The sequence below is a fragment of the Hippopotamus amphibius genome, chromosome 14 (assembly GCF_030028045.1).
Source record: "Hippopotamus amphibius kiboko isolate mHipAmp2 chromosome 14, mHipAmp2.hap2, whole genome shotgun sequence".
In the NCBI taxonomy this organism is placed as follows: Eukaryota; Metazoa; Chordata; class Mammalia; order Artiodactyla; family Hippopotamidae; genus Hippopotamus; species Hippopotamus amphibius.
The window spans coordinates 15,380,605-15,395,452 of NC_080199.1; the positions used below are offsets into that span (position 1 = coordinate 15,380,605).

Sequence of the window (14,848 nt, forward strand, 5' to 3'; positions counted from 1 at the left end):
TAAGTATGACTTTAGGTAGCCTGTCTGCTAATGGGTGAGGCTGGGTTCCTGTCTTGCTGGTTGTTTGGCATGAGGTGTCCAGCACTGGAGCCTGCAGGCTGTTGTGCGAGGCACTGTCTTGGTGTTGATATGGATACCTTCAGGAGCATGCATGCTGATTAATACTCCCTGGGCTGGGGAAGTCTCTGGCAGTCCAGCATCCTGGATGTGGCACTCCCACCCCAGAGGCCCAGGCCTGACCCCTGCAGGGATTCAAGAGCCTGCAAGCTGCAATGTTTGGCCAGAGAAAAAGGAAAGGAAAAAGAAAATAAAAAATAAGGGAGAAGAGACAGACAAAGAACACTCAGGACAGCACCCAGGACAAATAGCAAAAACAACAGCAAATAGACAGCAGCAACAACAACACAACATGCATACAGAGACACTCGAAGAGAAAAAACAAACAATCAAGAGAACAAAGAGTTCAAAAACAAGAACAGTCAATAAGGACCAAACTAACAAAAATGAAAACTAAAACAAAAACAGAAAGCAAATAAATAGCAAAAGAAGTGAAGAAAACATAAAAACCAATTAAAAGAAGAGAAAAAATAAAATGAAAAACAAAGAACAAAAACAATTAAAAAAAACCACACAAAACAAAAAAAGTAAAAATATAAAAAAAAAACCAAAAACTTAAAGAACCTATATATATTAAACAAGAAAATAAAAATAGATTAAAAAAAATAATAAAGGCAACACCACCAACAACTGAACAAAATGAAACAGAGAAAAAGAGTAATAGTCATAAGAATATTTTCCTGGGGCCTCTGCTGTCAGTGTTCTTGCTCCCACAGTGAGCCAGAGCCAATCCATGCCTCCCCAGGAGCCTTCCAATACCTCTAGGTAGGTCTCTGGACCTGCTTTGGGCACTGTGGGGCCAGCTCAGACTCTGACCTGGCCCAATCCCTGCATGTATTTATCCCCTAAGTCCATTGCTGTGAAGGCTAGACCAGTCTCAATTGTGGGAACACTCATTGTCTATTCAGATAGTCCACAGACGCAGAATTTATCAGGCCAACCTCATGGATTCAATCTGTGGTTTGTACAGCTGCAGGGAAGTCTTCCATTCTTTGTCCACAGTCGCACTGTCCCTGGGACTCAGCTTTGGTTTCGACCACACCTTTGCCTGTGTGCCACCCTCAGGAGTTTGCTCCCTGCCCAGGTGGGAGGGCGTGAAAGCAGCAGCTGCTTGGGATACACTTACTCAGACTGGGGTGTGCACAAGTTGCTGGCAGTGGTGGTGGGGACCAGCAGGGAGTTGTAACATGCTATGGTGCACTCTCTCTGGGGGAGGTCCCCCCCAGTTCCCACAAAGACAGCAGCTGGTGTGTGCGGGTGGTGGTGCCTCCCCCCACCCCGCTTGCCTCTCAACAGTGGTGCCTCACTTTCCAGGCAGGCCAAGCTTCCTCTAGGGGCATTCCTGGCCACGCATCTTCTCCCTCCTGTCCTCTCTGCTGTATCCATGCAGCCAACAATGTTCCTCTCCCCAGTTCAGTACTCCCAACCCCACACTTTAGCACTCAGCCCTGCCAGCATTCGTGGACTGTCATCCCAGGCAAGGGTACCCAGTGCTGATTCCCAAGGATGCTTTGGGATGGGTGGCCCTCAGGCCCTCGGAGCCCTCACAGAAGGAGGAGACCCTGGCCTGAAGGGCAGGTGGGCCCTGCTTAGAAAGGGGCCCCTCCCAGTGCCTGCACATGCTGAGGGTTAGGGAAGGGGTCACTCAACAATGACACCTTGCTTCTATTATGTCCAGGCTTTTTTCACAGACTTTCCTGTTTGTGGAGCTCCTTATTCCTATCCCTTCAGGGTGTCTTTTTGCAACCAATATCTGTCCCCTCCTTGGGTCCATGCACCAAACTCCCACTTTCTAGCACGCAGCTCCCATTTTCAACAGGTGACTCATGACTCAGGCTGGAATGTGCAGAGCTGCAGTGTAGACCATGTGTGCAGCTGTTACTTTGTCCTGCCTTCCATAGACCATCTGCTGCTTTCTCCTTTCACCCCCCAAAGGTCCTTTTCTGTCCCAGTTGATTTCCCCACCATGAGGGTGTTTTTCTGGGTGCAGGGACCTCCCTTTACCTTCAGCTTCCCACCAGGTTTCCTTGTCCCTTTTTTGATCCCTCTTTCCTTTTTTTCTTCCTTTCATCCTACCCAGTTGTGAGGGGATTTTTCTTTCTTCCTTTTTTTTTTTTTTTTTTTTTTTTTTTTTTTTGACAGGCTGTAGGTTTACTAGCTTCATGCATGGGGGTGGAGGTGGGGTGGGGGAGTGTGCTAATAATAGGGAGGGGTCCCTCCTTTCTGAGGCCTGGGCTAGTGCTGACCAGCTCTGAGGGGCCAAGGAAGCGGGGATCAGTTCTTGTTTGGCTGTGTTGTCTGAAGCCGGATTCGAAGAAGCAGGGGATTAATTTGGGATTGGGCGCTATCAGGAGCCGAGGGGCAGTTTAGCTATTGAGTGTCCCTGGTAATCTTTATTCTGGGGGTAAGACAGTAAAGCAGGTCAGAAGGCAACACTGCCAGAGAGCAGTTGTCCCTCAAAAGGGGGGTGGTCGTTAAGGGTTTTACAGATGCTGTAAGACCTTGAAGGAAATGCTGTTTCCTGTTAACTTGGAAGCTGGCTTTATGTGTGTCATCCTATCAGCCGTGTTAACAGCAGGGCTATGTAAGAGGATTTTTCTTGTCCTTTTGGGTGTCCGAAGTCTTCTGCTAATTGTTCAGCAGGTACTCTATGAGAATTGTTCCATTTGTAGATGTATTCTTGGTGTACTTGTGACAAATTCTGCATCCTCCTGTTCCACCATCTTGACTCCTCCCTTGACTTGTCATTTATTTACTTTTTCACAGCTTTGGTAAAATTACTTTTGGCTTTGGATTATTCCTGTTTTTCCTTATTATTTTTTTTTTTTTTGGGCACACAGGCTTAGTTGCTTCGTGGCATGTGGGATCTTCCTGGAGCTGGGATCGAACCCGTGACCTCTGCATTGGCAGGCGGATTCTTAACCACTGCGCTACCTAGGAAGCCCAATTCCTGTTTTTAATTGTGGTAAAATATACACAACATAAAATTTACCATTTTAACTTTTTAAGTGCACTATTTAGTCACAGTAGGTACATTCATATTGTTGTGGAGACATCATTACTATTTGTCTCTAGAACTTTTTCATCTTCCCAGACGAACCTCTGTGTCCATTAAACACTAACTCCCCAGTTCCCTCTTCCCAGAGCCATCACCATTCTACTTTTTCTATGAATTTGACCACTATAGGTGCTTCATATAAGTGAAATCATACAGTGTTTATCATTTTATGTCAACAGGTTTATATCCTGTAGCACAATGCCTTCAAGTTTCATCCATGTGGTAGCAGATGTCAGAATTTAGGTCCTTTATAAGGCTAAATAATATTCCATTATAGGTCTATATAACATTCTGTGTATTTGTTCATCCATCAGTGGACATTTATTTCCACCTTTTGGCTATTGTGAATAATGCTGCTGTGAGCATGAGTGTACAAATAATCTGTCCAAGTTTCTCCTTACAATTCTTTTGAGTACATCCCCAGAAGTGGAATTGCTGTAATATATGCTAATTTTATATTTAGTCTTTTGAGGAACTGCCATACTGTCTTCCATCATTGGTACATCATTTTTCATTCCCCCTTGATCACTGGTTTTTCTTTTATAACGTGAGGACTAAATGAAATGTTTTTATGAGCTATGACATTTTGTTTGAATCAGTGGCTCCAGCTGGTGGTCTGCTGAGACAGCTCATGGTGGTCTGTTTTGGTTCCTCAGATCTCTAGGGCATTTTTCTTATTAAATAAAGGGACTGTGAAGCACAAGCTGAGTTTTTTGTAAAATCAGAAAACTGGCATTAAGAAGACAGGTTCCTCATAGGAATTGTGTCTTGAACATTATACTCATTCATTTCAAAATGAGGAAACTAAGACCAAAATGTTTAAATGTTGACATGCACAGAATTAATGATTGAGTCCAGACTTATAGTCCAAGACCCCTAATTTCTTTCCTTTAGGCAGCCTTGCCACTCACTCATCTAATTTGGCTCAAATTTACTTTAGTTTATTTCTAAGTCTAAACCTACATCCTTTATACTTTAAGTGCATCCAAATTCACTGTAAAACAGGGTGGAGGATTTAACTTCTATCCCCTATTCCTCCCTTTGCTGTCCTTGTGGGCATGGCTGCCACCACATTGAGGAGTCAAAGGATTAACGTGGGTTCCTAGAGCCCTGCTGTCAGGGGTCATCCTGCTCCTCTTGACACCACTCAAGACCCCACGAAAACACACTCCATTTTGCTATGTTCTAAACATGCCTTGGTATCATTGTAGGAATCCGAGTCTCTATTTCTTTCTCATATTTAAGGTACTTCACCTGAGTAACTTGGCCATGGGCAAGACCACCACAGGCCAGATAGTCAACCTGCTGTCCAACGATGTGAACAGATTTGATCAGGTAAGCTGCCCCTGAGGGATCCTTTTCCATTTCCTGTCCTTCTTACTAGGTTTAGCTTATTGGGATGCCAGGTGCCAGTGTTTGGCATTGGCCTGGATCCTGTTGAGGATGTAAGACAGCGGTTCTGTTTATCCAACTCTTATTTCTTCTGTGTGCAACTTAGATGTAATACTGTGTGTATTGTCCTGTAGATAAGAGTTTTGTTTTTCTAATAATAAATAGACAGCAGCGTTCTTGTCCAGCTTCGTAAAAAAGTCTTTGAGGGTCCTCCTGGAGTGGCCCTCCTTGGGACGCTGTGTTGGTATTGCTGGCTGAACTGTCTTCGTCTCCTCTAGATGAGGAACAAACGCCTGCTGCTCAGGGATTGTTCTTTCCCCTGTGCCCTGTACAGTGCCTGCTGCATACGGAGCCTTTGATGAATAATGCCAAATGGGTGGTCCCTAGCCAGAAAAAGCCTACTCTAAGCTGTCCCACCGCACTCTTTCTTTACACTTATCTTATGAATAGATCACATTATCCAGGGCATTATGGCTATTAGTCAGATCTGTATCGCAGTAGACCATTTCTCTTTCAATTTTTCATTCATCAAACATGAAGTAAGGCCCCTACTCAGTTTCAGGGATGAATAAGATTTAGTTTTTGCCCTGGAGAAGCCACAGCCTGTCAGGGAGGTAAGTGCACAAATGATTACTGGAGAGTGTGGTGGGTACCATAACATAGGCTTTCCTGGGGTACTGGGGAACCTTGGGAGATGGGGGCCAAATTTGGGGACAGAGAGAGTTTGAGGAAACCCTCAGCTCATCTGTGGAGTAGACAAAATCAACATCTTCCTCCCAATGCTGCTGGTCTACTTCCTGGACGTCCCTGAAACCAGCCCTGTGCTGCCCCAGAACAGCTTCATCTGGTGTGGATACTTGGATTTCTGCTTTAGCAGGTTTAAATCCTACTGTGATCATTGCTGTTTAGGTTCCTGTCTGTTCCTCAAAGCAAATTGTTTCTGTCCTGTGTCCTTACTGGTTTTTTTTGTTGTTGTTGTTGTTGTTGTTTTTTATAAAGTCCTAGGAAGTCTTTGTCTTTTTCTTTTAAGGTAACAATGTTCTTGCACTTTCTGTGGGTGGGGCCACTGCAGGCAATCGCAGTGACTGCCCTGCTCTGGATGGAAATAGGAATATCATGTCTTGCTGGGATGGCAGTTCTAATTATCCTTCTGCTTTTGCAAAGCTGCATCGGGAAGTTGTTTTCATCACTCCGGTAAGAGAAACACTGGTTTAAAAAACAGGTGCTATGTATTGATCCTTGGTAACATCCACAACCTGCTCGATGCTTTTGTTCAAAAACAAAACAAATGCTTTCTCTGGTCTCTTCTTTGCATGTGTTGTAGACTCTTCAGGCTTAGCCAGTGGAGGCTCCAGCCTTAAGCTGAAAGCTGATCTTGCAGCAGGGAAGGTGACAGCATTTGCTGGCTCCTCCCAGCACCGTGCCCGAATGAGTAGAGTGTCCTTAAGCAGAATTTAAACATTAAACATAATGAAAGATTATAGTCTTATAGACCCATTTTTAGCTGCATATATTTTTGTTATGTTTGTGTTAGAGCCATTTTCAGGTATGTATGTTCATGTCTTGTTTTAATTCAGTGTTTCCTTTAAGTTACAAGCATCCCAAGGGCAAGGTTGACCTTAAGTATGTCTTTATAAAGCCCCATATTCTGAGCAGCGTATGTGATAGAAAAGTGGCTGGTGATGAAGAGCCTACTGGTGATGAGCTAGACCTGAAGCAGGTCCCAGAGGGTTGGTGGTGGGTCATTGTCCAGGTTGTCAGGTGACGGTTGTGCTGTTTGAAGCATATTGCTTTTTCTCTTTTTGGTCCCTTTATGTGTGTTATTTTTCTCTACTTGCAATTTCTTTTTCTCTCTTTGCCATGGAGATATATTCCTTATCCTTTGAGGCCCTGTTCTAATGCTACCAGGTATCTGAAGCTTTTCTTACTCTCCTTTCCCAGTGGAATTAATTGCCCCATCTTTTCTGCTCCCTAGCACTTTACTCCTATTTTATTACAGAACAGCCACTGTCTTCTTGTTAGATTCAGACGTCTTTCTGCCTTCTCTGATTGACCATGAACTCCTTGGGCAGGTGGTTTGTATCTGACTCATTTCAGGCCTCCCTTAGCCAATACTGCAAGTTCTCCAAGTTACTTCTTGAATTGCACTGACTTGTTGACTTCCTAATTGAAGTATTTTTCTCCATTTGTGCTTTGAGTAGGACCTACCTGTGTTGTCAGCACAAAAGAGCTGTGGGGAATTATTCGATCCCTGGTCTCTGGCTGTGCCACCAATGCTCCTGATAAGGAAAGTTGGGCTGTGATCACTAAGGCTCATCTCACGTCTGTCCCCTTAGGAGTAAGACCGCAGATTTCACAGACGACAGGATCAGGACCATGGGCGAAGTTATAAATGGCATCAGAACAATAAAAATGTATGCTTGGGAGAAGTCATTTGCAGACCTTCTTACCAGCTTGAGAAGGTAAGTTTTTGTATATATCACGGCATATTTTTGTACTTTTTTGTTTCCTATTTTTACTGAATGAATTTAAAAGTCTTACCAAGTTTTCACATTAAGGTGAACTTAAAATGCTATCTACTCCATCCCCCCACATGTGGCATGGCAGTAGGATTAAGTAGTTAAGTAGAGAAGTGGAAATGTCATTCTTTTTTTTTTTGTCTACGCTGTGCAGCATGTGGGATCTTAGTTCCCCGCCCAGGGATCCAACCCACACACTCTGCATTGAAAGCAGCAAGTCTTAACCACTGGACCACCAGGGAAGTCCCTGGAGAGGTCATTTTAACCTGCTCTTTCATTTACTATCTTCTTAAAGGAAAAAAATATATACACTGCTTACTTATACAGAAATGAAATTCCAAGTATTTCTTGATACCATAAATCCTAAATAAGCAATGATTCTAAGATGTTAGTGTTTGAGATGATGATATTTAAACTGAAACTGTAATTTATGTTGATATAGCACAAATGGGGAGATTATAGAGATTGGATGTACCTGTATCAGGCTAAACTATATGAATCAGTATTATTCATTCCACATAGAGACATAAAAACACTGTGGTTTTTTGTTTTCGTTTTTGCTTTGCTTTATGTTTATAGAATATTTTTCCTCTCTCATTTAAATATCTGAAGAGTGTTTATACTCCAGCACAGGGTACTTAGAACTCTCTGGCAGCTCCCTGTCACCTCTCACTTTACACCTTTGTGGGGGCCCCTCCCCCTGCTGGGAATACACTCCCATCTTTCTTCTCTGGCCTCCGCCAGGCCTGACTGACTCCCGCTCATCTTCTCAGGTTCCACGTGTGTGTGACTTGCTCTGACTCCACTGCTCCGAGTCACACGCCTCTGCTCTGTGCTCCTGTGGGGGCTGCGCTGGCTCCTCTGTCTAATGTCTTGTGTCTCACAATTTTGGGGTTGCTTTTTCTCTTCCCAAGTTCATGAGCTCCTGGAGGGGATGGGCCGTGTCTTTCTGTCATCAGTGAGGAGCCCGGCACAGGACTTGTAGTTACAGATGTTTGTTGAATGAATGTTCAGACCCAGTCTGATTGACCCAGAATGTTTAAAAGTGTGACATTTAGCCTCTGTTTACTTGAAAGAGTGAAGTGATGATCAACTGTGTGGTCCTTGTGTCGGGCAGACCCCGGGGTGTGCACTGTGTAGTGTCTCCATGACATGAGGGATGGTTTATCTTAATCTGTGTCCACTCCCTAGAAAGGGGCCACTTACACAGGGCACTGAATTCACGTCTTGGATGTTGATGCTTCTTTTAAAACCTATTTCCTACTCTCTTTTCCAGGAAGGAAATTTCCAAGATTCTGAGAAGTTCCTACCTTAGAGGAGTGAGTTTGGCATCATTTTTCGCTGTAAGCAAAAGTCATGGTTTTTGTCACCTTCATCACCAATGAGCTCCTGGACAACGTGATCACAGCCAGCCAAGTGTTTGTGGTGGTGACACTGTACGAGGCTGTGAGGTTTACGGGCACCCTCTACTTCCCCATGGCCGTGGAGAAGGTGTCAGAGGCAGTCATCAGCATCCGAAGAATCAAGGTCAGATGACAAATTTTTTTAAGTTGCAGGTGAATTTTAAGTAAAATGCCTCCTTTTATTTAGTGCCACTGTGTGCCAGTGAGATTTAACTCGCTCTGTACCAAACCTGGTAGTCATTCCAAACTGTCTTATGTACTCTCCTCTCTTCTTAGGCAGAGTGTATTATAAATAAAATAAGATCACTGCTCATTTATGGGCAGCAGTAGTAGTGGCACAGGACTCTTGTTGTGCACTGATGACTGGAGGGTGATTAAAATGTCTAAAAGCAGGAGAAAGCAGATTGCATCTCCTGTACTAACTTGAATGACTAGGTAGTGACTGTGTTCAGCCCTGGGGTGAATAGGATTCCTCTCTGGGCCTGGAGGGAAAGAATTTGCTGAGAGGTCCCTGCTCCTTGGGCAGGAGAAGGGCCTCAGATTCACTTACTTCTCTGTGTTTAAAAATGGGTTCTTTCCTCCATAGATGCGTTACTATTTGATTTCTCTTTTTTCTTTTTTTTTTTTAACACTTTTTTATTGTATTAAATTTTTTTTAATTTTTTAATTTTATTGGGGTATGGTTGATTTACAATGTTGTGTTAGTTTCAGGTGTACAGCAAAGTGATTCAGTTATACAAATACATATATTCATTCTTTTTTAGATTTTCTCATATAGGTTATTATAGAATATTGAGTAGAGTTCCCTGTGTTATGCAGTAGGTCCCTGTTGGTTATCTATCTTACATAGAGTAGTGAGTGGTGTATGTTCATCCCAAGCTCCTGATATAGCACTGCTTGTTGATATCTCAGCATGGCTTTTGGATCTGCCTTTTTGTCCCTGTCCTTTTATTCACTTACTGCTTAATCCTCTGTCTAGCTGCCTCTTCCTTTCAAATTTGTGATTCCCACCATACCCACTGTCTCCTTTTCCTAACTAACTGTCCCTAAATTGCCAGGGACAAATAATTTATATCACCGTGACAAGGTGGTGGCACATACCTGGCACATAGTAGGTGCACAGGTATTCGTGTGTTTATGAGTAGGTCTAAAACAAAGATAAATCGGCTCTGTGAGCCAGGCTGGGCATGAGCTTGAGTGTCTGAACTTTATAAAAAAAAGAATCTAGTTTGTTTTGTTCCTACTTCTCCACAGTGATGGATGGCCAGTAATAGATCTCTAGTGAAGTTAGATAACTCTGGGTGTGATTATATTTTATTTCTCAGTCTTGCCATAAAAGCTGAGATTTTTTTGTGATGAAGTTTCTATACTATAAGAAACTATTACCCATAGGACAGGTGAGTCATAAGGGGTCAGTTCTGGTCCCCTGAGTTTATCATTCTTTCTGACATGGGCTTCTAGCAACACTGTTAACAGATGGTCCATGCAGTTCAGTAAATTCCTTTTTCATGGCTTTCACATCTGAAAGAGGACATTTAGGAATATCCTTGGACCTTAGTGATGTTCTCAGTGACACTTAACTTGTCCAATTGGAAGGTTCACACGTGTGTTGTGCTGCTGTGGTTTTGTTATTGCTGCTGCCACAGTTGCTGTCTTCAATCACTGCTGCCAGGGTTCGCTGTGTGGTCCGGGAGCTCCTGAAGCCTTTTCATATCGTCTCATTTCATCTTGACAGTAATTGAATGGGATAAGCATTAGTGTCCCCACTTTACAGGTAAGGAAACAGGTGAAATAGCTCATCCATCCTCACACAGCTTGTAGGTGACAGAACTAGGATTCTGTTCAAATCCTGGTTTCTTAACCATTGTTACATTATTGCCTTTTTAGTACCTTCTGGCATGTGGAATATCTCCTTAAGTCTAGTTTTTATCATCTGGTGTTACTCTGAAGACCTTCAAAGCTTCCCTATTTCCTGCAGAATCAAAATGTTAAACTCTAGGTTCCACTGGCTGCTCGCTCTATTTGTTTCCCGGCATACAACCCTCCGTTCTGGCAGGGAAGGGGGAAAGGGTGTTGTGTCTGGGACCTGCCTCATTCATCCCCACTTTTGGGTCTCTGCTCACTCTGTTCGGCCCTGGGGTTGCCTTCTCTTCTGTCCTTGATTTAAGCAAATGCTGCTGAGCCTCCCACAGTCCCATGACCCTCTCCCAGCACTTTCGTTCACGCTGATCTAGGCCAGCACTTTCGTTCACGCTGATCTAGGGCTTCCATTTATATACCACACCACCCAACTCATGTCAAGTGGGCTGATCCTGACTCCCCAGGAGTATTCTAAGCCCCTTCACAGCAGACTCTATCTGGTGGTTCTTTGGCACGGTGGCTGGCCCATGTTGGACACATCAGGGGCATCAAATAAATACTGGATGGACTGAAACAACAGTTACAGGAAATGGCTGGGACCCCACAGAGGCCCAGGGTGGCCCAGCCTGCACTAGAAGCTGGAGAAATGCAGAGGGAGGGAGCAGGTTGAAGTTAGGCCTTCCTGGAACATGGGGCCTTGGGGAGGGATCTCAACCCAGGGGAGCTGGATCTTATCGAGAGTGGGTATAAGTCTGAATCTTTCCCTTATTCTGTGTGTCTGTCTGTGTGCCCCATACTAGCCTGAACGGACTTGGTGGACCTGCTCTCTAAAGAGAGGAGCTGTCTCCTGCACAGGCTGGTGTTCATGCAGACTCTGCTGGCCTGGCTCCTGGGCTGGGCTCTTGGGTCTTGTAGGTAATTAGAAACACACAGTCTTGATTAACAGAATTAGTCTGTTTTGCTGCCCATAACGAAATAAAAGAAGATCAAAGCCATTAGTTTTAATGCTAAAATGCATCTCTAGTCCAGAGGTGATCTTGAGAGAGAATTCCCTCCTCTTTGGAGTCGGTCAGTTTTTTTCCTATTAAGCCCTTTGACTAATTGCATGTAATTGCATAAGGTCCACCCACATTATGGAGGATAATCTGCTTTACTCAAAGTCTGCTTATTTAAATGTTGATCTCATCTGAAAAATATTTTCACTGTAATATGTGTTTGAGCAAGTGTCTGGGGACTATGCTTTAGCCAAGTTGACATAAAATTAACCATCACACCCTCTTGAATTCCTATATCTTCCATTGAGCTCCTGGATGTGACTTTGTCCTTACTAAGCCATGTGTTTGCGGGTTTCTTTCCCTCCCTGAACTCTAGACTTATCTAAAGGGCAGATACAGTGCCTCCTTCATCTTCATACTCCTCCCAAATAGTAGGTGCCCAGAAAATGTGCAACTGAAGGAAACATCCAGCTCCATCATGTCTGGGCTCCTGCAAATGCCTAACCGTGAAGCCTGGTTTTAGTGGGAAAAGCGGTAACTCTGATTCTCTGGTGGATGATGTGATGCACCAAGGAGTGTAGCCTGAAAGAGGTCCTGCAGAAGGTTTTCAGGGAATTGTATGCAAATATTTGGGTAGGATTTTTTATTTCTTTTCCACCAAAATGCACCAGAACTGTGTCTGAGGCTTGAAATTGCTTCCCTTGTAGGTGTGTGCAGTAACATTAAAATTATGACCTGGGGAGAACTTTGAATTTTCCTGGTGCTTTGTCAGGCTGCTTTGTGTCCTGATGAAGGAAGCACCTTTGATTTGGGCAGGAAAGCTAAGTTTTCCTTCATGTACTTAAAGCGTCTGGTAGAAAGATAGCCTAGGAGTTTAGAGATTTATGGGCAGTAGTTGTTTTCAGTAAAGGTGGGACAAATGGCCCAGAGTAAGAGTGGTGAGAAGGATTGTTGTTAGCGTGGCAAGACTGTTTCCTCATGGGTTGAAATAATTGTTGAAATATTTTTTTTCTTTTAGATCTTAGACTCTGTATATGAGTCTATAACCCTTTAAAAAAATTGTTTATCTAGTTTGTCAGAATCACCTAGAGTGCTTATTAAAACTAAGTGATCACACCTTGGAGTTTCTGATTCATTAGGTCTTGGCTGGGCCCAAGGTATCTCTGTCTCTAGCAAATGCCCCTGTGTACTTGAAAATAAGCCACATTTTGGAAACATTGGCCTAGTTATATGAAAAACACATGAAGCCAAAATATAATTTAGCAAATATAAAAGATGACAGGATCTTGTTAAAAGCAAAATCAGTTGAGAGGAAAAATCTGTCTTGGTTTATGCTAGACTTTTTGATGGCAAATTTGAAATTTATCAGTTTAATCACTTATTCCACAAAATAATTGATTACCTACCTGAAGCCTGGCTCAGGCTAGATGCATGTGTATAATGCCAGGTAATAAAATGCAGAGAAGTCCTTCCTGCTTGGAGTTTATGCTTCATCAAGTGGGGGGTTAATAAAGAATCAATAGTGAAACTCACTGTGGATGTGATTGTGTGCTATTAGTCCTTGGAAGGAAAAGTCTGAGGTGCCATGAGGTGCATTGGGAGAGTTGCTGGTGTAATTTTGGAGGTCATGCTTCCTGGAAAGGCTGAGGAAGTTATCTGGAGAATTACGTGTGGGAGGTAGGGGAGGTGGGAGGCTGATGCTTTGCATTTTCCTGGGGATGGTGATGTGACACAGGCTTTTAGTGCACAAGAAGGGGATCCATACATTTGAAGAACAAAATTGAGGCTGCAGAGTAGGGAGCACTGGAGGCCTGAGTAGGGGACTATACAGGACCCTACAGGTAACATCAAGGCTTTTAGTGTCTCAGAGCTCACCCTGGCTTCAGCCTGAGGAACAGGTCAGGGAGGTGGGTGTTGGGATTCAGAGCAGAGGCGGGGAGACATGTGAAGAGCTAATGCAGTATGTAGTCCAGGCATGATATGGTGTCATTTGGTTTAGGGTGAAATAGACTGGATCAGAAGTGAGAGTCGCTCAGGGGCATGACTTGAGTTGGGTATGGGGGGAGGGGAGAGGTAGATTTTGGGCTGTTTAGGGTTTAGGGGGTGCAAAATCACCTGGAATCATTCATATTTGGAATACTAGGGGAGGAGAAGGGCATGAACTTAGTTTTGAATTCTGAGAGGCTTTTGATATACCCATTGTTCCCTGTAAGGCCCACCCCACTGAGAAGTCATTTGCCTGATTCAGCCTCCTTTCCTGTTATCTAACAGGTGATAGGCAATGATCAAATGTTCACTTTGCTTCCTTTCCCTGCCTCTCACTTAGATGTGTTAATGCCCAATCAGAAGATAAAAAGGGCAGCAGGAGTGGAAGAAAATGTCAGCTGAGTTTACTGACCAGGTGGTCAGAACTGGGCAAGTTTTGACCATAGATGGGCTGGAGGGGTGGTAGGCAGGTAGAGTTTAGCACACAGTATGGTGTTGAGCCCTGCTGCCCCACTGCCTTCTGCAGCCTGGGACTCAGTAGATTAGATGGGCCATCTCCCAGGATTTCCACTCAGGCTACCATGGAGGTGGTGCAATGGTCCATATTCTTGAGGCAGACCCACATGTGGGCTTTATAGTGTTATGTCTTCTTGTTTACACATGCTTTTCAGTTTCCTTTTTTCCATGTACAAAAAATGACTTCATAGGCCCAAGAAGTACCTCTTTTTTTCTCTTAGTAAGGAAAGGGGACTGAAGGCCTTGGCATCTAATGACTCCAATAGGATTGTAAGTATCATGTCTTAACTTGAGACAGGATGGGATCTTGGACCCTTTGCTGCAGTGCTGCAATGTTTGCACATGGACACACCTCTCCTCGAGCAACAAAATACAAAGAAACTGTATGGGACTAAAAATAACTGCATGCATGCACAGTTGGGGCAAATTCTGGACAAAAGATACAAAGAGACCAAAAACCCAACTGCCACTTTTGAAGAGCCTGGAGCAAAAGCAGGGTGTTGCTCATGCCCCCTGCACACACCACCACCTAAGGGGTGGGCAAACCACCTAAGCCACCCCTCCAGCCTGACTCCTGGACACACTCCTGCCCTCACCCCATATAAGAAACAAGCTCATGCCCCCACTCGGAACAAGCAGCTAAGGGAACATACTACTTGTTCTCACTGCCCCCTGCTGCAGCAGAGGACTCCAATAAAGCCTGGCCTGAATTTCTTGTCTGGCCTGTAATCAGTTGCTATTGATTAAGGAGGCCAAGAACCCTGGTCGGTAACAACTTCAAAGCACTGAAAGTCTTCAGTGACTTTTACATCCAGTAAAATGTGTCTCTGACGTTATATTGTTCACAAAGCTGCTGAGGGTTTCCTCTGCCAGTCACTCAGATGTCAACCTTTTTGGCTGCAATCCTGATATTGATACTTTCCTGCAAGACCTGTTCTGGGTCTGCACTTCATGGCTCTAATGGCCATTTAATTTCAGCTTTTTCATCAGCCTGAGTCCTGG

At 44.0% G+C, this 14,848-nt stretch overlaps 1 protein-coding gene across 1 annotated transcript in view; it reads left to right on the top strand.

Annotated features, from left to right (window-relative positions):
• The window catches only part of LOC130835548 (ATP-binding cassette sub-family C member 4-like), a 73,360-nt gene that overhangs the window by 25,140 nt on the left and 33,372 nt on the right, over positions 1-14,848 (top strand). Inside the window, 5 exon segments of the mRNA XM_057707186.1 lie at positions 4,421-4,510; positions 5,598-5,761; positions 6,904-7,029; positions 8,363-8,435; positions 8,437-8,613. Of these exon segments, the coding sequence (XP_057563169.1) occupies positions 4,421-4,510; positions 5,598-5,761; positions 6,904-7,029; positions 8,363-8,435; positions 8,437-8,613 (630 nt within the window).